This window comes from Phocoena sinus, chromosome 13 (genome assembly GCF_008692025.1).
Source record: "Phocoena sinus isolate mPhoSin1 chromosome 13, mPhoSin1.pri, whole genome shotgun sequence".
NCBI lineage: Eukaryota > Metazoa > Chordata > Mammalia > Artiodactyla > Phocoenidae > Phocoena > Phocoena sinus.
The window spans coordinates 77,076,455-77,101,278 of NC_045775.1; the positions used below are offsets into that span (position 1 = coordinate 77,076,455).

Consider the following 24,824-nt stretch of genomic DNA (forward strand, 5'->3'; position numbering starts at 1 on the left):
GGGTTTTCATTGCTGCGAGTGGGCTTTCTCTAGTTGCAGCAAGCAGGGGATACTCTTCCTTGTGGTAGGCGGGCTTCTCATTGCAGTGGCTTCTCTTGTTGCCGAGCATGGGCTCTAGGCGCGTGGGCTTCAGTAGTTGTGGCACACGGATTCTAGAGCGCAGGCTCAGTAGTTGTGGCGCACAGGCTTAGTTGCTCCGTTCCATGTGGGATCTTCCCGGACTAGGGCTCGAACCCATGTCCCCTGCATTGGCAGGCGGATTCTTAACCACTGAGCCACCAGGGAAGTTCCAAACTCTCAAAATGTAAAGTGAAGTTTATTTATAATTTATAGGCTACCATTTGAAAAACTAATTTGAAGCAGTTTATTAAAAAGTCATGTATAGCAGGTATGATAAAATAAATACAAAGACTTGAAAGAGTGAGTTGACTCCATAAACGTAGGTCAGCAATGGTGTGAATAATGGTGGGGCTGGACAATTCTTTGTTGTAGGAGGCTGTTTTATGCTTTCTAGGACATTAGCAGCATCCCTGGCTTCTACTGACTAGATGCCGGTAGCAACACCCTACCTTGCCTAGTTGTGACAACCAAAATGCTACACTGCCAAATGTCCTCGGAAGGGCAAAATTGCTCCCTGTTGGGAATCACTGACCTGGGCTAGTAAAGCTCCTGCAACTGAGAATAAACTTAGCTTTGAGCATTTCAACAGCTAAGGCACGAAGGTTAGTAGCGGGTTTAGGACACTCACCTGTAGAAGCATACTATCTTACTAGGAAAGATCATTTTTTCCAGCACTAGGTTCCGAGATAAATTTTGTACCACGATCTTTACTGACTGTACCAGTAACTATCAAATTTATAGAAATATTCGTCCTATGGCTGTTTCTTATCCATTAAAAAAAAAAAAGCAAAAGAATACTATGAAAGCACAGCCTGGCAAAGGTATTTCTATAGGAAGCAAAACAGAGGGCTGGAATTGTGGCTTTCTGATGATCCCGCTTGCTGCAGGGATAAAAAGCGCTTTAAATTCTACAGAGACGGCTGTCTCCAGTCACTCTCACCTAATGCCAATCACGGGCTCTTACACTACATTTACAGCTGAGCAAAGTAAGTATTTATATGAATAATGACTAAAATCAAATATAAAACAAATGGAAACGATCAATCTGTTAGGGAGATAGATTTTTTTCACCCTTTAAAAATTTTCTCTTAATATTGTATTTTGTTTGTGCAAAGGAAAAATATTTCATTTGAAAAAGACAATTTGCTCTATAGAATTTGAATTTGTAAAAAATTTTGAGGGAAAACATTGAAAACCATTGTTAAACATCAGTATGGACAACAGTAACACAGATGTGTATTTATTTTAGAAGACTACTATTGTTCAGGAGGCCTTAAAGAAACTGAATTTAATCTTACATATGTTATATCACTGTTAACCATTAAATGCCAAGTAAAGGGGAAAATCTGTTCCTATTTGTTTATTTAAGGGCTTGGACTTGTAGACCTGGGTAATAAATAAATGTGTGTGTGTGTATAAAATGACATACTGTTAGACTAAATATATATATTTAGGTGGTACTCTAATACAAGTTACTGTTGGACAAGAGGGCAGAGACCCAGACAAGGGAAATGGTGAACATTTACTTTTTATTTTATATATTTCTGTAGCAATTTTTTAAAACAGTAAGCCTGCATAACTTAAATTACAAATACTAAAGAATTATGAAAAACGAGTTTTGATTCAACATCGGTTTAAATTTCAAAGCATTATGTTTTACCTGAAAGACCCATACTTTGCAAAGTTGCCTTGAAGTGTGCTAATCAAAGCTAGGAAACAAAGCAAAGAAACACAACGAAGAAGGAAATAGCAGCAGGTACAGAGGGAGAGGAGCCTCCCTGGCCTGGCTCTCCGTCTTCACTACCTCCCTCGCCTGGCTCTCCGTCTTCACTACCTCCCTCGCCCCTCTAGTCACTCTGCCCCCAGCACCCGAGACCTTAGAGCTCCCCTTCGGTCTCTGCTGCCAGGACCCCATCATGGCCCCAACACCTGGGCCTGCCTCACTTTTTTTTAAATTTTGGGGGTGGCAAAATAAACATAAAATTCACTGTTTTAACCACTTTTAAGTGTACAGTTCAGTGGCATTAAGTACATTTGTACTGCTGTGCAACCATCACCATTATCCATTTCCAAAACGTTTTCATCTTCCCAAATTGAAATTCTGTCCTCATTAAACTCCTAACTCCCCATCCCCCCTCCCTCCAGCTCCTGGCAACCACCATACTACTTTCTGGCTCTATGATTTTGACGATTCTATGTACCTCATAGAAGCAGAATCACTTTTGTGACAGGCATATTTCACTTAGCATAATGCCTTCAATGTTCATCCATGCTGTAACATGTCAGAACTTCCTTTTAAAAAAAAAATTATTTATTTGACTGCATCGGGTCTTAGTTGTGGCACGCAGGATCTTTCATTCCGGCATATGGGCTTCTTCTAGAGCACATGGGCTTAGTTGCCCCACAGCATGTGGGATCTTAGTTCCCCGACCAGGGATCGAACCCATGTCCCTTGCACTAGAAGGAGGATTCTTAACCACTGGACCACCAGTGAAGTCCCTTCCTTCCTCTTTAAGGCTGAATAATATTCCATTGTGTGTATTATACACCATGTTTTGTTTATCCATTCATCCTTCAATACACTTGGGTTGCCTTTACCTTCTGCCTATTATAAATAACACTGTTATGAACAGGGATGTACAAATATCTGAGTCCCTGCTTCCAATTCTTACTTACCCAGAAGTGGAATTTCTGGGTCATTTGACAATTCTATTTCCTGCCCCACCTTTTTACCTGTCTCTTAACTTTCTCCCCCAACCAAAACATACTCATCATCTGTCTTGTTCTGCAAGAAACTGCTGTCAGAATGCTATCACTTGGAAAACATCTAATCGTGACAAATGTATTAAGAGCTGACAAGGCTTAACATATTACCCCTCCCAGGGACATTTGCACTTGAATAGAGGAACAGCTTAAAAATTAAATATTTATTTATTTATTTTTGGCTGTGTCGGGTCTTAGTTGCAGCGTGCGGGCTCCTTGTTGTGGCTGACGGGCTTCTCACTAGTTGCGGACCACATGCTCAGCAGTTGCAGCGCACAGGCTTAGTTCCCAGACCAGGGCTCAAACCCGTGTCCCCTGCATTGGAAGGCAGATTCTTAACCACTGGACCACCAAGCGAGTCCCAAATAGAGGAACATCTTAAGGAGAAGGAATGACTTCATCAAATTGGCTTTTCAAACAACAAGAGGCTTGGGGTGGGACGGGGGACACTGGAGGTCAAAACAGACAAAGACCTCTCAGGAACTTGTGTCACAGTATTTCTAGTGTTCTCTTTTCTCATCCCCCAAAATGTAGACTCCTCCCTCCTGCTCTGTTCTGGGTTCTATCATCAGTTACCTTCTCTGTTGTATTTAACTTGCCAACAGACAACATCCAACTATAAACCCTCTCAACAACCCCCTCCCTGGGGATTCCTCCTGCCAGGCACCGTGCTCAGGAGCTGGGGAAGCAGGGTGACCCTCATGGAGCCAGTCTGGACAGCCCCAGATGGAGTCTCCTGTCTCTCTGAGGCCTGTTCCTCCCTCTGGGCTTCCAGTGTCTTTTAATGCCCTTCAGTCTTTCCAGGGTCAAGGGTTTGGAGCACCTCAGGCTTATTTCTGCCTTCACCATGTCCACTTAACTCTGCACCCAGAACAGTTCTCCAGTGTGCTCTCTCCCACTCATCCCACCAGACTAACCCACCCGGCCCTGCCCATCCCCTCTTGGGTCCTCCCACCTCCCGCCTGGCTGCATCTGCAACCTGTGCTTACAGTGTGCGAGGCTCCGCACTGCCTAGGAAATGAAGTCACCGCTCCTCAGCCGAACTCTCCAAACTCTGACTCCAAATTACCTTTCTAGCCTCACCTCCCACTGCCCCCTGTCATGCACTCTTGTCGGACTGGATGGAGGGCTGTTTGCTGAACACAGCATGAACTACCTTACCTGTGCCTCTGTGCCCCCAATCCCTCTACCCAGACACCTCTCTGGTTCTCCCGCATGGCTCTCCCTCTGAACTCCCACTACAGCTTTATCTGCAGCACCTCCACAGCACATCTCAATCTGAACTTGTCTCTGAAAAGCGCTGCTCTCCTAACAGCTGTCACAACCGTCTTCCTCAGCTGCCTGCTCATCCTCTCCGACCATCCCTCCCCCTTGCTCCCAGGTACCCCAGCCTCCCAGAACCTCCTTCAGTGTCTGAGGACACAGTTCTTTGCGGCCCCAGGGCCTTCACACATGCCGGCTAACACTCTGCTTGGAACCAGGTTCCCCCCTGCCCCAACGCTTAATTACTCATCCTCCTTCAGATATCATCACGGCATGAAAGGAGCCACCCTTGAGTGCATTTCCCTTTTACACTCTCCTAGTGCCCATCACAGTCTGCATTTATAAATATCCATTTATTTGATTATTTAATTTATTGTTTATTTTAATTAAATTTATCTATTTTTTGCTTTTTATTCCATAGTTAAGGCCAATGACTGCCTACAATGTTCACTATTTTATCCCTGCTCCCCAGCAATATATCTGGCACATAATAGGGGCTAAAAGAAATGAATTATCATTTTTCTCTTTGTAGCTTAGGCTACCTGCCTGAGAAGACTGGGGAAGGTCCTCATGAAACCTACACTTAATCCAGCCTCCCCACTCACTTACCTCCCTTTCGCTCTTTCTTAAAAAAGAGATGGGGAGAAGGAGCTCTGAGAAACAATGCAAGGAACATAAGAAAAAACATTTTTAAAGATTATCAAGGGTACAGGCACTAGTCCCCTCCACCAGGAAGCCTACACAACCCAATGAACCAACCTTAGCCACTGGGGACAGACACCAAAAATAGTGGGAACTATGAACCTGTGGCCTGCGAAAAGGAGACCCAAAACACAGTACATTAAGCAAAATAAGAAGACAGAGAAACACACAGCAGATGAAGGAGCAAGGCAAAAACCCACCAGACCTAACAAATGCAGAGGAAATAGGCAGTCTACTTGAAAAAGAATTCAGAATAATGATAGTAAAGATGATCCAAAATCTTGCAAATAGAATGGACAAAATATAAGAAACGTTTAACAAGGAACTAGAAGAACTAAAGAGCAAACAAAAAGTGATGAACAACTCAATAAATGAAATTAAAAATTCTCTAGAAGGGATCAATAGCAGAATAACTGAGGCAGAAGAACGGATAAGTGACCTGGAAGATAAAATAGTGGAAATAACTACTGCAGAGCAGAATAAAGAAAAAAGAATGAAAAGAATTGAGAACAGTCTCAGAGACCTCTGGGACAACATTAACTGCGTCAACATTTGAATTATAGGGGTCCCAGAAGAAGAAGAGAAAAAGAAAGGGACTGAGAAAATATTTGAAGAGATTATAGTTGAAAACTTCCCTAATATGGGAAAGGAAATAGTTAATCAAGTCCAGGAAGCACAGAGAGTCCCATACAGGATAAACGCAAGGAGAAACACACCGAGACACATATTAATGAAACTATCAAAAATTAAACACAAAGAACAAATATTAAAAGCAGCAAGGGAAAAACAACAAATAACACATAAGGGAATCCCCATAAGGTTAGCAGCTGATCTTTCAGCAGAAACTGCAAGCCAGAAGGGAGTGGCAGGACATATTTAAAGTGATGAACAGGAAAAACCTACAACCAGGATTACTCTACCCAGCAAGGATCTCATTCAGATTTGACAGAGAAATTAAAACCTTTACAGACAAGCAAAAGCTAAGAGAATTCAGCACCACCAAACCAGCTTTACAACAAATGCTAAAGGAACTTCTCTAGGCAGGAAACACAAGAAAAGGAAAAGACCTACAATAATAAACCCAAAACAATTAAGAAAATGGTAATAGGAACATACATATCGATAATTACTTTAAATGTAAACGGATTAAATGCTCCAACAAAAAGACATAGATTGGCTGAACGGGTACAAAAAAAAGACCCATATATATGCTGTCTACAAGAGACCCACTTCAGACCTAGGGACACATACAGACTGAGAGTGAGGGGATGGAAAGACATATTCCATGCAAATGGAAATCAAAAGAAAGCTGGAGTAGCAATTCTCATATCAGACAAAACAGACATTACAACAAAGACTATTACAAGAGAAAAAGAAGGACACTACATAATGATCAAGGGATCAATACAAGAAGACATAACAATTGTAAATATTTATGCACCCAACATAGGAGCACCTCAATACACAAGGCAAATGCTAACAGCCATAAAAGGGGAAATTGACAGTAGCACGGTAATAGTAGGAGACTTTAGCACCCCACTTTCACCAATGGACAGCTCATCCAAAATGAAAATAAATAAGGAAACACAAGCTTTAAATGATACATTAAACAAGATGGACTTAATTGATACTTATAGGACGTTCCATCCAAAAACAACAGAATACACATTATCCTCAAGTGCTCATGGAACATTCTCCAGGATAGATCATATCCTGGGTCACAAATCAAGCCTTGGTAAATTTAAGAAAATTGAAATTGTATCAAGTATCTTTTCCGACCACAATGCTATGAGACTAGATTTCAATTACAGGAAAATATCTGTAAGAAATACAAACACGTGGAGGCTAAACAACACACTACTTAATAACCAAGAGATCACTGAAGAAATCAAAGAGGAAATCAAAAAAAACCTAGAAACAAATGACAATGAAAACACAACCCAAAACCTATGGGATGCAGCAAAAGCAGTTCTAAGAGGGAAGTTTATAGCAATACAATCCTACCTTAAGAAACAACTCAAATAAACAACCTAACCTTACACCTAAAGCAATTAGACAAGAAGAACAAAAAAACCCCAAAGTTAGCAGAAGGAAAGAAATCATAAAGATGAGATCAGAAATAAATGAAAAAGAAATGAAGGAAACAGTAGCAAAGATCAATAAAACTAAAAGCTGGTTCTTTGAGAAGATTAACAAAATTGATAAACCATTAGCCAGACTTATCAAGAAAAAAAGGGAGAAGACTAAAATCAATAGAATTAGAAATGAAAAAGGAGAAGTAACTGACACTGCAGAAATACCAAGGATCAGGAGAGATTATGACAAGCAACTGTATGCCAATAAAATGGACAATGTGGAAGAAATCGACAAATTCTTAGACATGCACAACCTTCCGAGACTGAACCAGGAAGAAACATAAAATATGAACAGGGCAACCACAAGCACTGAAATTGAAACTGTGATTAAAAATCTTGCAACAAACAATAGTCCAGGACCAGACGGCTTCATAGGCGAATTCTATCAAACATTTAGAGAAGAGCTAACACCTATCCTTCTCAAACTCTTCCAAAATATAGCAGAGGGAGGAACACTCCCAAACTCATTCTACGAGGCCACCATCACTCTGATAGCAAAACCTGACAAAGATGTCACAAAGAAAGAAAACTACAGGCCAATATCACTGATGAACATAGATGCTAAAATCCTCAACAAAATACTAGCAAACAGAATCCAACAGCACATTAAAAGGATCATACACTATGATGAAGTGGGGTTTATCCCAGGAATGCAAGGATTCGTCAATATATGCAAATCAATGAACGTGATACACCATATTAACAAACTGAAGGAGAAAAACGATATGATCATCTCAATAGATGCAGAGAAAGTTTTCAACAAAATTCAACACCCATTTATGATAAAAATCCCCCAGAAAGTAGGCACAGAGGGAACTTTCCTCAACATAATAAAGGCCATATATGACAAATCCACAGCCAACATCGTTCTCAATGGTGAAAAACTGAAACCATTTCCACTAAGATCAGGAACAAGACAAGGCTGCCCCCTCTCACCACTATTATTCAATATAGTTGTGGAAGTTTTAGCCACAGCAATCACAGAAGAAAAAGGAATCCAAATCGGAAAAGAAGAAGTAAAGCTGTCACTGTTTGCAGATGACATGATACTATACATAGAGAATCCTAAAGATGCTACCAGAAAACTACTAGAGCTAATCAATGAATCTGGTAAAGTAGCAGGATACAAAATTAATGCACAGAAATCTCTGGCATTCCTATACACTAAGGATGAAAAATCTGAAAGTGAAATTAAGAAAACACTCCCATTTACCACTGCAACAAAAAGAATAAAATATTTAGGAATAAACCTACCTAAGGAGACAAAAGACCTGTATGCAGAAAATTATAAGACACTGATGAAAGAAATTAAAGATGATACAAATAGATGGAGAGATATACCATGTTCTTGGATTGGAAGAATCAACATTGTGAAAATGACTCTACTACCCAAATTAATCTACAGATTCAATGTAATCCCTATCAAACTACCACTGGCATTTTTCACAGAACTAGAACAAAAAATTTCACAATTTGTATGGAAACACAAAAGACCCCGAAGAGCCAAAGCAATCTTGAGAAAGAAAAACGGAGCTGGAGGAATCAGGCTCCCTGACTTCAGACTATACTACAAAGCTACAGTAATCAAGACAGTATGGTACTGGCACAGAAACAGAAATATAGATCAATGGAAAAGGACAGAAAGCCCAGAGATAAACCCACGCACATATAGTCATCTTATCTTTGTTAAAGGAGGCAAGAATATACAGTGGAGAAAAGACAGCCTTTTCAATAAGTGGTGCTGGGAAAACTGGACAGCTACATGTAAAAGAATGAAATTAGAACACTCCCTAACACCATACACAAAAATAAACTCAAAATGGATTAAAGGGGCTTCCCTGGTGGCGCAGTGGTTGGGGGTCCGCCTGCCGATGCGGGGGACGCGGGTTCGTGCCCCATTCCGGGGGGATCCCGCATGCCGCGGGGCAGCTGGGCCCGTGGGCCATGGCCGTTGAGCCTGCGCGTCCGGAGCCTGTGCTCCGCAATGGGAGAGGCCACGACAGTGAGAGGCCCGCATACCGCAAAAAAAAAAAAAAAAAATGGATTAAAGACCTAAATATAAGGCCAGACACCATCAAACTCTTAGAGGAAAACATAGGTAGAACACTCTATGACATAAATCACAGCAAGATCCTTTTTGACCCACCTCCTAGAGAAATGGAAATATAAACAAATGGGACCTAATGAAGCTTAAAAGCTTTTGCACAGCAAAGGAAACCATAAACAAGACGAAAAGAGAACCCTCAGAGTGGGAGAAAATATTTGCAAATGAAGCAACTGACAAAGGATTAATCTCCAAAATTTACAAGCAGCTCATGAAGCTCAACATTAGAAAAACCAACAACCCAATGCAAAAATGGGCAGAAGACCTAAATAGACATTTCTCCAAAGGAGATATACAGACTGCCAACAGACACATGAAAGAATGATCAACATCATTAATCAGTAGAGAAATGCAAATCAAAACTACAATGAGATATCATCTCACACCAGTCAGAATGGCCATCATCAAAAAATCTACGAACAATAAATGTTGGAGAGGGTGTGGAGAAAAGGGAACCCTCTTGCACTGTTGGTGGGAATGTAAATTGATACAGCCACTATTTAGTTTTTAAAAAACTAAAAATAGAACTACCATATGACCCAGCATTCCCACTCCTGGGCATATACCCTGAGAAAACCATAATTCAAAAAGAGTCATGTACCAAAATGTTCATTGCAGCTCTAGTTACAATAGCCAAGACATGGAAGCAACTGCAGTGTCCATCAACAGATGAATGGAGAAAGAAGATGTGGCACATATATGCAATGGAATATTACTCAGCCATAAAAAGGAATGAAACTGAGTTATTTGTAGTGAGGTGGATGGACCTAGAGACTCTCATACAGAGTGAAGTTAAGTCAGCAAGAGAAAAACAAATACCATATGCTAACACATATATACTGAATCTAAAAAAAAAAAAAGTGGTCATGAAGAACCTAGGGGCAAGATGGGAATAAAGATGCAGACCTACTAGAGAATGGACTTGAGGATACGGGGAGGGAGAAGGGTAAGCTGGGACAAAGTGAGAGAGTGGCATGGACATACATACACTACCAAACATAAAATAGGTAGCTAGTGGGAAGCAGCTGCATAGCACAGGGAGATCAGCTTGGTGCTTTGTGACCACCTAGAGGGGTGGGATAGGGAGGGTGGGATAGGGAGGGAGATGCAAGAGGGAAGAGATATGGGGACATATGTATAACTGATTCACTTTGTTATAAAGCAGAAACTAACACACCATTGTAAAGCAATTATACTCCAATAAAGATGTTAATAAATAAATAAATAAAATAGCAAAGAAGAAAAAAGATTATCAAGGGGATGGGGGAGAGATGGACTGGGAGTTTCGGGTTATTAGATGCAAACTACTACATACAGAATGGATGGACAGCAAGGTCCTGCTGTAGAGCACAGGGAACTATATTCAACATCCTGAGAGAAACCATAATGGAAAGGAATATAAAAATATATATATATTAAAAAAAAGACTATCAATAATAAAGAACAAATTACATTCATGAAATAAGAACAAGATGATTTTTTTAAAAAAAGATCAGAGAACTCTTTCCTGAAAATTAAAATTAAGACAGCTAAAATAAAGAATTCGAGAAGGAATAGAAAATAAAGTTGAGCAAATTTCTCAGAAAGTAGAACACAAAGACAAATTGATGACGATAATGACAATAACATTTAGAACCTACATATACAGCAGTTACCATGTTCCAGGCACTGAATTAAGCCTCACAACTTCTATGAGGAAGGTACTATGATTATTTCCAAAGTGAAAACAGGAAAGATAAAAAAATTAAAGGATCAGTCTGGGAAATCTAACAACTGACTAAAATCTTTTCCTTTCAGAAAGAAATAGAAAATATAGTGGAAATGAAATGAAGACATCGACATACCCAAGAACTGAAGGACAAAGAAACAGAAGGGATAGAACCCTTGCTTTTTAGAAACCCATGTCGAAATATCTGCAGATGAAATTATATGATGTCTTGGATTCCCAGGGGAAAATATAGGGAGAGGCGGGGATACAGATGAAGACCAGCCAAGATTCTTGGATGGGCCTATTAATTTTGACGTATCCATTAAGATATGAGTGGAGATGCCAACTATACACTGATAAAGTCAGGCCTGAAGATAAAGATTTGGAAATCAATGGCATTTAAAGGCATGAGGTTAGATGAGATCCCCTATGGGGAGAGAGGCAAAATGGAAAAGAGCAGAGGATCTAGAACAGAGCCCTAGAGTATTTTAACGTACAAGTACCAAACAGCAGATATTTTACTTTTCAGGTGTGATAAAGCCACAATATAATACATATTTGAAACAACATAATATATTATTATGGATGTATACTTAAGGGATAAACAGGCTCTTGATATACGTTATGTTTACAGTTACGTTCATTACTGAAAGTACATGCTACAGGAGAAGAGATATTTTTCATGTAGATTAATGAATATTTGTGAGCTATAACTCATTGCAAAGATAGTTTGGAATCAGTACACAGGAAGAAAAGGTGAACAGAAGAGACTGGTCAAGCTCACTAGTTCCCAGGGAAATGTTATAACATTTCTCAAAAATTAAGAAGTCTGACAAAGGTTGGTGGAAAGGTATGGAAAAAAGAACCCTTATCTGCGCTGATGGGAATACAAATTTGTCTCCTTGGAGAACAATTTTGCAATTCTAGCAAAATTTAAACCCAGCTGTTTTTAACCCAGCAATTCTACTTCTGAGTATATAACTGTCCTAAAGAAACACATGTGTAAAAGTGAAAAGACATTCACACCAGCACTGTTTAGTAATAGCAAAAACTGAAAACAGCCTAAATGTCCATCAACAGGGAAGAGAAAAATAAAATGTGAAACATTCACAGGATGGAATACCACCCAGTAGTTAAAAACATATTTATTTATCATATCAAACTATATAATCATTATATCAATATATTTATCAAAATATATTTATCATCATATCAAAATATATTTATCATTATATTTATGGGTATATTTCAACAGGACAATGATAAATGGGAAAAAAAAGATGCAGAATGGTACACACAGTATAATACCATTTATACAAATTTTAATATTCATGATAGTGGTTACCTCTGAGGAGGCTGAAAGAGAAGGGAATGGAACTGCAAAGGTGTATTAAAGAAGCTTCAACTTTAGTAATACTGCTTTCTTTTACAATATAAAAACTAAGGCGGGGAGAAGTGGGGGTGGGATGAATTGGGAGATTGGGACTGACATATATACACTACTATGTATAAAATAGATAACTAATGTGAACCTACTGTGTAGCACAGGGGACTCTACTCAATGCTGTGGTGTGGTGACCTAAATGGGAAGGAAATCTAAAAAACAGTGGATATATGTGTAGGTATGACTGATTCACTTTGCTGTACAGCAAGAAACTAACACAACATTGTAAAGCAACTATACTCTAATAAAAATTAATTTTAAAAAAACTGAGGCAAATATAACAAAATGTCAAATTGTGCTGGTTCTGGGTGTTAGGTACATAAGCACGTGCTATCTTAGCCTGTGTACTGCTATCTTTGCACCTGGGGAGAAGAAGGGTCTGTGAATACAATGCTTTATTCATAGGGGGAAAAAGGGCAAAATAAGCTATATGTTTTTTGATGTTGATTCAGTAAAAGAAATGCTGAAAAATTTAAAAATAAGCTTATCATGGTCAACTGAACATGTATCTTTTCAGCATGTTGCAGAAAAAATAGGGAGTAAATATGAAGCTTTCAATGATGGCTGTAAAAGTCAAGTATATTTAGTTAAGCTTTCAAAATAACAGATAAGATTAGACTGTTTCTCCACAGTACTGAGTACTTGGCTTGTCCAAAAGGCATATATCTAGGTTATATATCCAATATTTAAAGAGCCTAGATACATCACTTTAGGGCTGAAATAACACAGTTGTTAAAAGTTAAGAAGATATGGTACAAACAGTTGTGTTATTTTTTTTACTCTTTCTTAATCCATGGATTGTTTTCTTCAGTATCTGGAGAAAGAAACTCATATATTCACTATGAGGTACATTAAAAAAACCACACTCAAATGTTAAAATGAACATAAAGAAATACCTTCAGAGCCAAGTACGACCAAACAATGAATTAAGTACTCATTTGGCACCAGCGTTTACATTGAAACATTCAAGTCTTCTAACTTTTGAGTGTGATGTACTCATCAATGTAGTAACTGACAGAGTTGAAGATATTCTTTTTTTGGCTGCACTGTGCGGCTTGCGGGATCTTAGTTCCCCGACCAGGGCTTGAACCTGGGTCACGGCAGTGAAAGCGCAGAGTCCTAACCGCTGGACCACCAGGGCATTCCCTGAAGATATTCTTTAGTGAAAAATTACCCTGTAATTTCTGAATCTGTACTCAGTCTAATTATCTGACAGTTATTTGCTGCTATTCTCAAAGAACTCTAATTCTGAGTTAGGATTTCTTCACTTAACCGAAAATAAGTAAGAAAAGAAACCAACTGGATGTAAAATTTAACCTATGCCTCAAGCTGTCAGTGATCTGGAGACAGATGCCTGCGGAAGATCACAACGGTATTATACTGGACACTGAAAGGTAACTAAATTATGTTTATTTTTAAATATTATAATGAGTTTTTGAAAATTAAATTGGGCGGTGCCCACTGCGTTGGCTGTGGCCTGTCCCCCTGTGACTTCCCCTCTGGAAGCGTGGACACTGCCACTGGGGCTTGGTGGTCGCAGGTCAGGATCTCAAGCCTGGGACAATGGTGTGCATTCCCTGCATCGTCATTCTAGTTGTGCTCTGGGTCTACAAAAAGTTCCTGGAACCATATACATACCCTCTGATTTCCCCCTTTGTTAGTTGTATGTGGCCTAGGAAAGCTATAAGAGAATCCAATGATAAAAACAAAGGCAAAATAGACTGTAAGGGTGCAGACATAAATGGATTACCAACAAGAGGAGCAACAGAAATCTCTGATAAAAAGAAAGACTTAAGTGACTGTCACAAAGGATCTCATTGTTTTAAAAATGGGTCTGATAGGGCTTCCCTGGTGGCACAATGGTTGAGAGTCCGCCTGCCGATGCAGGGGACATGGGTTCGTGCCCCAGTCCGGGAAGATCCCACATGCCGCGGAGCGGCTGGGCCCGTGAGCCATGGCCGCTGAGCCTGCGCGTCCAGAGCCTGTGCTCCGCAACGGGAGAGGCCGCAACAGTGAGAGGCCCGCGTACCGCAAAAAAAAAAAACAAAACAAAACATAAAATGGATCTGATAGTATGAAGCACCTTCTTTGTACTTGTCTCTGATCTTTTTTCCTGAGACCAGAATTTGGGCTAGATAGTTTACATATTTACCTGACACTAATCAGGAAATACCTGGTATTTGTATTTAAAATGTAGCTAGTTATATTTAATGACCTCATTCCTGAGTTCCTTTTTCATTAAAGTAGCTTTCATTTCTTTTATTGCAGTTTTAAAAATATGAATAAATAAAAGGTTCATACCAGTAGACACTGTTACTGAATCAGTCCCTAAAAATCCTTGGGCCTCTAGTTTTTATGCAGGCTCTTCAAATTTGAGGAGTATAATCTGACTGTGAAACAGTGCAGTGAGACTGTGCGGTGAAATGAAAGGTAGTTTTTGGAGATGATAATGACTTGAAACATAAAGATGGAATTACTGTCTAACTCAATGGAGCAGCTTATCTATGAGAGTAGTAATTACTGTTTATTGCTCTGAGGAAGACAGAAAAGACAGGGAAATGGGGTAACCTCTCTGAAAAATAGAACATCTTTAACATAAATGGCTAATGTATATTATAAAATTCTAATCCTTGTCGTATTCCTTCTATTCCTATGAATGTATTAACTATTCAGTTTAGCTTGTTGTTCTTTTTCTTTTAAAATATAAATATTTAAAAGTAAGATTTTTTAACCACATCAGAAATCAGGATTGTAATAGTGTGATGGCATCAGGATAGTTATGGAGAAGCAATATTTTTTTTCTTCTTCTTTTTTAAAGTTTAGATTGTATCAGTCATTTTGTTCCATAATAAGACACTAAAATTCGTGGTTTTCAGCAACAGTGACGTGACTGCACAGTTATTTGCTGGTCTGGGCCTCTCCACATGATCTTTCATCCCGGGCCTCTTCATTTTAGTGTAAGGATCTATAAATATTCAAAGACGATGAGATGTATCTTTATAGAATATTTATTTTCTCTGAAGCAAGGAGAAGTTAGAAAGGACTCCCTGCCTTGGGTCCCCAGTGAAGTCCTGAGTCCTAACTGAGGCTCTGTGAAGCTGTGTCTGGTCAAGTCATTGATCCACCTTGGACTTCCTTTGATATAAATGTGTTTCAACTTTTCTGCCCCACCCTACTTGAGGGATAAGATAAATTCTCATTAGCAACTAAATCCAGTTGATTAATTTAGTTTGTTTTTTAAGGTATTGAAAACTGTATTATGAAAATAGCAGATGTTCATAGTAGAACAATGCAAGGGCAGGTTAAATGAAAAGTTAATGTTCTTTCTCTACTCTCATTTCTTTGTTCTAGCTCCACAGATGTAACAACCACTATTAGCTTTTTGTATAGCCTTCTGGCAACTTTCTTTTTTTTTTTTTTTTTTGTGGTACACGGGCCTCTCACTGTTGTGGCCTCTCCCGTTGCAGAGCACAGGCTCCGGACGCGCAGGCTCAGCGGCCATGGCTCACGGGCCCAGCCGCTCCACGGCATGTGGGATCTTCCCGGACCGGGGCACGAACCCGCGTCCCCTGCATCAGCAGGCAGACTCTCAACCACTGCGCCACCAAGGAAGCCCTAGCAACTTCCTTAAAATATATCATTAAAAAAAAAAATTACACTGATAGTACACATATATGCTGAATACCCAATACAGGGCCTGCAGGTTCCTAAGATGTAAGAAAGCATTAGGTTGAAAGTCAGAGATGAGGCAGAAAAGGAGGTGAGTGAAAGCCAAAGACAAACTTAGACTATTTAAAATCCTGCCTGGGGCAACTCTGGGCCTAGGGCCGAAGAAACTCTTTCCTTCATCCTCCCTCTAAGGTGTGGGCGCACTGCTTATGCCTATGACTCAACCCTCAGGTCACTTTACAACACTGTTCACATGAGGAAATACAGTCTGAATTCTAAACAAAGTACATTTAGATGGAGATTTTCCCATTATTTCAACAACACTGGCAAAAGAAAATGAATAACAATAAAATAAAAATGAGAGTAATAAGTATATTTTGCTTTTGTATAACACTCCAATTAAGACAATGTAAGGAATAAAAACCAGAGCTAAGACTGTCCCTCCTCATATATACACTAACAAACGTTAAGGTAGACAGCTAATGGGAAGCAGCCGCATAGCACAGGTCGGTGCTTTGTGACCGCCTGGAGGGGTGGGATAGGGAGGGTAGGAGGGAGGGAGACGCAAGCGGGAAGAGATATGGGAACCATATGTATATATATAACTGATTCATTTTGTTCTGAAGCAGAAACTAACACACCATTGTAAAGCAATTATACTCCAATAAAGATGTCAAAAAAAAAAAAAAGACCTTCCTATTCAAGGAAACCAGTGTCATAATAACGGCAAGAGCATCAGCTAATGATGTGACTGTAAGGTACCGCCGTCTTACCCAGCTGATTCTTCATCCCCATGAGCACGGAGTTCATGTGTGCTTTGGATGCATAGAGCTTGCTCACGGCCTTCCTTGACCTGATCATCTCCTTGGCCAGAACCACACAGACATCCTTCTGACCCTTCTTGGCAGCATCTTTCACAGATCGTTTCACTTTTTCTTCTTCTCTTTGGATATCTAAATTTAGAACATAAGACAGAACATCAAAAAATTAAGGGTAAACCAGGAGAGTTATTGGCACTGAAATCTGTTCTTACTGTGATCTAAATGTATCTATTAAACAGGAAAACAGATAGGAGGATATAAACTAAATAAAAATAATTAATGTGGTTGGTATTCATTATTTCTGGAAACATTAAAGTAATATAAGAGTAAACAGAGGGCTTCCCTGGTGGTGCAGTGGTTGAGAATCTGCCTGCTAATGCAGGGGACACGGGTTTGAGCCCTGGTCTGGGAAGATCCCACATGCCACGGAGCAACTAGGCCCGTGAGCCACAACTACCGAGCCTGCGCATCTGGAGCCTGTGCTCCACAACAAGAGAGGCCGTGATAGTGAGAGGCCCGCGCACCGCGATGAAGAGTGGCCCCCGCTTGCCACAACTAGAGAAAGCCCTTGCACAGAAATGAAGACCCAACACAGCCATAAATAAATAAATAAATAAACAAATAAAAAGCCAAGCATTTGAAGCCCTTAAAAAAAAAAAAAAAAAAAGAGCAAACAGAAAAGTAAATCCTAATACACTACACAAAATTTCAAAACTGACTTTGCAAGCCTATTCTAACATCTGTTGGTACTGGTACTAAGGAACTTTAAAAATACTGTAAATGCAGGGAGTTCCCTGGTGGTCCAGTGGTTGGACTCAGCCCTTCACTGCCATGGCCCTGGGTTCAATCCCTGGTTGGGGAACTCAGATCCTGCAAGCCGCATGGCGTGGCCAAAAAGAAAAAGAATACTGTAAATGAATTCCAGAGCTTGCTCTCATAATCAATAAGCAGTATTCCCACAATTACAGGAGTACAACCTCAGTACATTTATTAATGATTTATAAAAACCTACAACTAAAGGAAAGCCTGAACATACAAAAAGTATCACATCAGTATCAACCAGAGGTAAGATATGTCTATGTTACGTGCTTTATGATTAGTAGAGATTTTTTCCAATTGTGGTAAAATATACATAACATCAAATTTACCATCCTAACCATTTTTAAGTACACAGTTCAGTGGTATTAAGTACATTCATATTGTTGTGAACCATCACCACCATCCGTCTCCAGAACTCTTTACAGTTTTCAACACTGAAACTCAAAGGCTTTAAATAATAACTCCCTATTCCCTCCTCCCACCAGCCCCTGGCAAATACCATTCCACTTCCTGTCTTTATGAATTTGACTACTCTAGGTACCTCATGTAACAGGAATCCTACAGTATTTTGTGTGTGTGTGTGTGACTGGCTTATTTAACTTAGCATAAAGTCTTCAACGTTCAGCCATGTTGGAGCATGTATCAGACACCCTGCTTTTTAAAGGCCAAATATTACATTGCATATATATACCAAATTTTGTTTATCCATTCAGCTATCGACAGACACTTGGGTTGCTTTCACAACCTTTAGCTATTGTGAATAATGCTGCTATGAACATGAGTGTACACTGTATCTTTTTGAGGACCCTGCTTTCAAATCATTTGTGTATATTCTTTATATTACCATAGACTTCATGGCTTAAAATCATGAATTTATTTCTCACAGTCTGGAAGCTGGGAAGTCCAAGATCAGGGTTCCTAGTAAAAACCTACTTCCTGGTTTGTAGGTGAATGCCTTCTTGCTGTATCTTCACAGGGCAGAGAGTTCACCTCTTGTCTCTCCTCTTATAAGGGCACTAATACCATTCATAAGGGCTACACCCTCATGACCTAATTACCTCCCAAAGGCCCACCTCCAAATACCATTCACATTGGGATTAGGGTTTCGATGTATGAAATTTAGGGGCACACAAACCTTCAGTCTATAGCATTCTGCCTCTGCGTACCCCCCCAATTTATGTCCTTCTCATATGCAAATGCATTCATTCCAACCAACAGCCTCAAAGTCTTAACTCATTCCAGCATCAACTTTAATGTTTAAGTCCAAGTCTCATCTAAATATTCTCTAAATCAGATATGGGTGGGACCTGAAGTATTGATTCAACCTGAGGCAAATTCTTCTCCAGCTACGAATTTGTGACAGGCATAGAATAATCATTCTTACTCCAAAAGCAAAAAACAGGAAAGAAGGAAGGGGTGACAGGTCCCAAGCAAGTCCAAAACCTAGCAAGGCAAACTCCATGAGCTCTTAAGACTCAAGAATAATCCTCTGTGAGTAGAGCCACAGAGGTAGAAAACAAACTTATTTTGTTTGGGGGTGGGGTGGGGGAGGGAGAATAAATTGGGAGATTGGAATGGACATATACACACTACTATATATAAAATAGATAACTAATAAGAACCTGCTGTATAGTACAGGTAACTCTACTCAATACTCTGTAATGGACTATATGGGAAAACAATCTATAAAAGAGTGTACTTATGCATATGTATAACTGATTCACTTTGCTGTACAGCAAAAACTAAACACAACACCGTAAATCAACTATACTCCAATAAAAACAAGCAAACAAACAAGAAAAAATAAGAATAAACCTCTTTTGGTTTGATATTCTGACTTTCAGACCCACAAGGGTGGCAATGTCACCACGATGGCTGGTGGGGTACCACCATGCTGCAGCTTTCTGTGGGGGCCCCACCCAAGCTGAGGCTCTGCCAGGCAAGGGGTCTTTGGTTGGAGGCAGCCTAGCATATATAGGAACTGAGGTAGTGGCCCTGATGATGTCTGAATCAGATTTGGGGACATTCTTTCCTTTCCCCGAAGAAAAGTGCAAGTTAAAAGCCTAAGTTTTACTGTCTTGTCCTGTAAAATCTAAGAAGTCAGACAGCCTTCCTTTATTCTGACCTGGATCCGTCCCCATCAGTTCAGACTGGCAGTGATCTCTCTGGAGTAGCTGATAAAATCCATGGGTCACACCCATACTAATCTTATCAAGTGGTCAGTCACATAGGTCAGCCATACACTTGGTGTCTTCTGAACCAGCTTTCTCAGTTTTGCAATATGGACAAACAGAGATTATTCCAAATCTATAAGTTCTGGTTCCACTTTGCTTAACAATTCCTTCCTCATTTCTCTCTCCTCGCATCTTACTATAAGTAGTCAGGAAGAACCATGCCACTCCTCCTATATTTTGCTTAGAAATCTCCTCAGCTAAACACACAATTTCATTGCTTGCAAGTTCTAATTTCCACAAAAACAGTAGACCCTGAACACACTTCAGCCAAGTTCTTTGCCACTTTATCAAGAATTGCCTTTTCGCCACCGTCCAATAAATGTTTCTCATTTCCGTTTGAGATCTCATCAGGACGGCCTTTACCATCCACACTTCTACTAACATTATGTACATGGTTATTTATGTGTTTCTCTAAGAAGATGGAGGTTTCTCTCCAGCTCTGTTTTTTCCCTTAAGCCCTCACCAGAATCATCTTTAAAGGTCCACTCCTGGCGAACTAGGGTTTTGGTAGCACGCAACTCGAAATTCTTCTAGCCTCTACCCATTAACCTAGTCCCAAAGCTGCTTCCACATTTTATGTGTTTGTTACAGCTTCTTGGTACCAATATCTGTATTAGTGAGATTAGTCAGGCTGCTATAATAAAATACCATAGATTAGGTGGCTTAAACAACAGAAATTTATTTCAAACAGTTTCTGGAAGCTGGGAAGTCCAAGATCAAGGTGCTGGCAAATTCAGTTCCTGATGGAAGCCCCCTTTTTCTGGTTTGCAGATGGATGCCTTTCTTGCTGTGTCCTCTCACATGGAGGACAGATTATTATTTGTCTTGTGTCTCTTCTGATAACAGCACTAATCTCGTCATGAGGGCTCCACCTTCATGGACTAATTACTTGCTAAAAGCAACCCCCCTCACCCCCGCCCTCAACCAAATGCTATCACATTGGAGATTAGGGCTTCAACACATGAATTTTGGGAAGGACACAAACCTTCAGCCCACAGCAATACTCGAAACTGGAATTTCTGGATCACATGGTAATTCTATTTTTAACCTTTTGGGGAACAGCTCTGTTTTCCACAGCTGCTGCACCATTTTACATTCCTGCCAATGGTGATCAATGGTTCTAACTTCTCCACATCCTTTTGCCAACATTTGTTACTTTATGTTTCGTTTTGACTGACAGCAGCCATCCTAATGGGTATAAGGTGGTAGCACATCCTGATTTTGATTTATATTTCCCTAATGATTAGTGATGTTGAGCATTCTTTTTCATGTGCTTACTGACCACTGGTATGTTTTCTTCAAAACTATTCCTATAGACTTGAAAGTCTATTCAAGTCCTTTGTCCATTTTTGAATATTTATTTGGATGCACCAGGTCTTAGTTGTGGCACACAGGATCTTCGTTGTAGTGTGCAGGATCTTTAGTTGCAGCACGTGGGGTCTTTAGTTGCAGCGTGTGGCATCTTTTAGTTGTGGCATGCAGGATCTTTTAGTTGCGGCATGTGGGATCTAGTTCCCTGACCAGGGACTGAACCCGGGCCCCCATTATTGGGAGTGTGCAATCTTAACCACTGGACCACCAGGAAAGTGCCTGAAGAGGGCTTTTTAAAGTTGAGTTTTATGAGGTCAGTTCTACGTATATTCTGCAAATATTTTCTCCCAATCTATGGGTTGCCCTTTTAGTGTTTTCTCTTTTTACTGTGTCTCTTGATTCACAAACTTTTTAATTTTCATGAAGTCTATGTGGTCTGTTATATTTTTTTGTTACCTGTGGCTTTCAGGTCATATCCAAGAAATCACTGCCAAACCCAATGTTGTGAAGCTATGGCCCTGTTTTCTTCTAGGAGTTTTCTAGTTTTAGCTTTTACATTTAGGTCTCTGATCCATTTTTAATTAATTTCCATATATAGTTTTAGGTAAGGGTCCAAACTCATTCTTTTGCATGTGGAAATCCAGTTTACATAGCACCATTAGTTGAGAAGGCTGTCTTTTCCTCACTGAATGGTCCTCACATATATTTGACCATATAAAGGGTTGATTTCTGGGCTCTCTATTCTATCTCACTGGTCTTTATGACTGTCTTCATGCCAGTAGCATACTGGTTTTATTTAGACAGTTTTGTAGGAAGTTTTTTTCCTTACAGTTTTATTGATATATAACTGACATACAGCACTGTATAAGTTTAAGGTACACAGCATGATGACTTACTGACAGAGATCATGAAATGATGATCACAGTAAGTTAACATCTATCATCATATAGACAGAAAATAAAACACAGAAAAAATATTTCTTCCTTGTGATGAGAACTCAGGATTTACTCTCTTAACAGCTTTCATATATGACCTACAGCAGTGTTCATTATATTCATCCTGTCATACATTACATCCCTAGTACTTATTTATCTTATACTGCAAGTTTGTACCTTTTGACCACTTTCATCCAATTCTCACTCCCCCCAAACCCCAACTCTGGTGACCACAAATCTGATCTCTTTTTCTATGAGCTTGTTTGTTTGTGGTTTTTTGAACTATAATAGACCTACAACACTACAATAGTTCCTGGTGTACAGCATAGTGATTTGGTATTTCTGTACACTACAAAATGATCACCACAATAAGTCTAGTTACCATCTGTCATCATACAATGATACTACATTATTATTGACTATATTCCCCACTCTGTACATTTCACCCCTGTGACTCATTTATTTTGTAACTGGAAGTCTGTACCTTTAATCCCCCTCACCCATTTCACTCATTTACCTGCGCCCCTCCCCTCTGGCAACCATCCGTTTGTTCTCTGTATCAATAACGGTTTCTGTTTTGCTACGTTTGTTCATTTGTTTTGTTTTTTAGATTCCAAGTACAAGTGAAATCATATGGTATTTTCTTTCTGTTTTAATTTCACTTAGCATATTACCCTCTAGGTCCATCCAGGTTGTCACAAACAACAAGATTTCAGTCCTTTTTATGGTTAAGTAGTATTCTAGCTTATATATGTCTATACACACACCACATCTTTATCCATTCATCTATCAGGGGCACTTAGGTTGCTTCCATATCTTGGCTACTGTGAGTAAGGCAGCAATAATCATAGGAGTGAATATATCTTTTCAAATTAGTGTTTTTGTTTTCTTTGGAAAAATACCTAGAAGTAAAATTGCTGGATCATATGGTAGTTCTAATTTTTTGAAGAACCTCCATGCTGTTTTCTGTAGTTGTTGCCACAATTTACATTCCCATCAATACTGCACAAGGGCTCCCTATCCTCCACATCTTAATCCACACTTGTTTGTTGTCTTTTTAATAGTAGCCATTCTCACAGGTGTGAGATGGTATCTCACTCTGGCTTTGATTTGCATTTCCCTGATGATTAGTGATGCTGAGCATCTTTTCTTGTGTCTGTTGGCCATCTGTATGTCTTCTTTGGAAAAATGCCTATTCGGGTTCTCTGCCCATTTTTAAATCAGTTTTATTGCCTATTTGAGGTCTTTTGTGCTTCCATATATAAATTTTAGAATTATTTGTTCAGTGAAAAATGCCACTGGAATTCTGATACGTACTGAAATGAATCTATACATGGCTTTGAGTAGTATGGCTATTTTAATAACATTAATTCTTCAAATCCACGAGCATGGTATATCTTTCCATTTGTTTCTGTCATCTTCAGTTTATTTCATCAGTGTCTTACAGTTTTCTGAGTACAAGTTTTTTACCTCCTTGGTTAGATTTACTCCTAGGTATTTTATTCTTTCTGATGGAATTGTTTTCTTAATTTCTCTTTCTGACAGTTTGTTGTTAGTGTAAGAAACACAACAGATTTCTCTGTATTAATTTTGTATCCTACAACTTTACTGAATTCATTTATTATTTCTAATAGTTATTTGGTGGCACCTTCAGGATTTTCTACACATAGTATCATGTCATCTTCAAATAGTAACAGTTTTATTTCTTCGTTTCTAATTTGGATTCCTTTTATTTCTTTTTCTGGTCTGACTGCATGGCTAGGACTTCCAATGCTATGTTAAATAAACAGGGCAAGAGTGGGTATCTTTGTCTTGTTCCTGATCTTAGACGAAATGTTTTCAGCTTTTCAACCTTGAGTATGATGTTGGCTATGGGTTTGTCATAGATGGCCTTTATCATGTTGAGTGATGCTCCCTCTTTTCTCACTTTGTTGAGAGGTTTTATAATAAACAGATGTTGAATTTTGTCAGAAGCTTTTTCTGTATCTATTGAGATGACTGTATGATTTTTATTCTTCAGTTTATTAATGTGGTATATCACAATGTCTAATTTGCATAAAGTGAACCATCCTTCCATCCTTGGATAAATGCCACTTGATCATGGAGTATGATCCTTTTAAATGTACTGTTCAATTTGTTTGCTAATATTTTGTTGAGAATTTTTGCATCTATGTTCATCAGTGATATTGGCCTGTACTTTTCTATTTTGTGTGTGATATCTTTGTCTGGTTTTGATATCAGGGTGATGATGGCCTCATAGAATGAGTATGGAAGCATTCCTTCCTATTCAAATTTTTGGAATAGTTTTTTTTTTTTTAATTTTGTTGATGTGGTGTATTACATTGACTGATTTTCATAGGTGAACCATCCTTGCATTCCAGGAATAAATCCCGGTTGGTCATGGTGTATAATCCTTTTGAATCCTGTTTGCTTGTATTTTGTTGAGGACTTTTGCATCAGTGTTCATAAGGAGTATTGGTCTGTAGTTTTCTCTTCCCGTAGTGTCTTTGTCTGGCTTTGCTATGGGAAATGCTGTCCTTAGAGAAGTTAGATAGTGTTCCCTTTTCTTCAAGTTTCTGAAGAAGTATGAGAAAGATTGGTGTTAGTTCTTTAGATGTTTAGTAGATATCACCAGTGAATACATCAGGTCTAGGACTTTTCTTTGTTGGGAGAGATTTTTGATTACTGATTTAATCTCAAGAGTTATAAGTCTATTCAGATTTTCTATTGGTGTTTCAGTATTGGTAGATTTTATAATTCTATGAATTTGTCCATTTCATCTAAATTATCCAATTT

The 24,824-nt window shown here is 39.2% G+C and overlaps 2 protein-coding genes across 2 annotated transcripts in view; one reads left to right on the plus strand and one right to left on the minus strand.

The window, feature by feature from the left end:
• The window catches only part of CHMP3 (charged multivesicular body protein 3), an 80,742-nt gene that overhangs the window by 17,167 nt on the left and 38,751 nt on the right, over window positions 1-24,824 (minus strand). The window contains exon 3 of the mRNA XM_032652462.1: window positions 16,682-16,861. Coding sequence (XP_032508353.1) covers window positions 16,682-16,861 — 180 coding nt within the window. The remainder of the gene's footprint in view (window positions 1-16,681; window positions 16,862-24,824) is intronic.
• LOC116764587 (UPF0729 protein C18orf32 homolog) lies at window positions 13,363-15,604 on the plus strand. The gene is made up of 2 exons (XM_032653307.1): window positions 13,363-14,040; window positions 15,591-15,604. Exons 1-2 carry the CDS (start codon window positions 13,803-13,805, stop codon window positions 15,602-15,604), a joined length of 252 nt encoding a protein of 83 aa, XP_032509198.1. The 5' UTR covers window positions 13,363-13,802.

What these genes read in the sequence shown, in the direction of transcription:
- LOC116764587 (XM_032653307.1), top strand. Translation starts at nt 13,803, where the DNA reads ATGGTGTGCATTCCCTGCATCGTCATTCTAGTTGTGCTCTGGGTCTAC.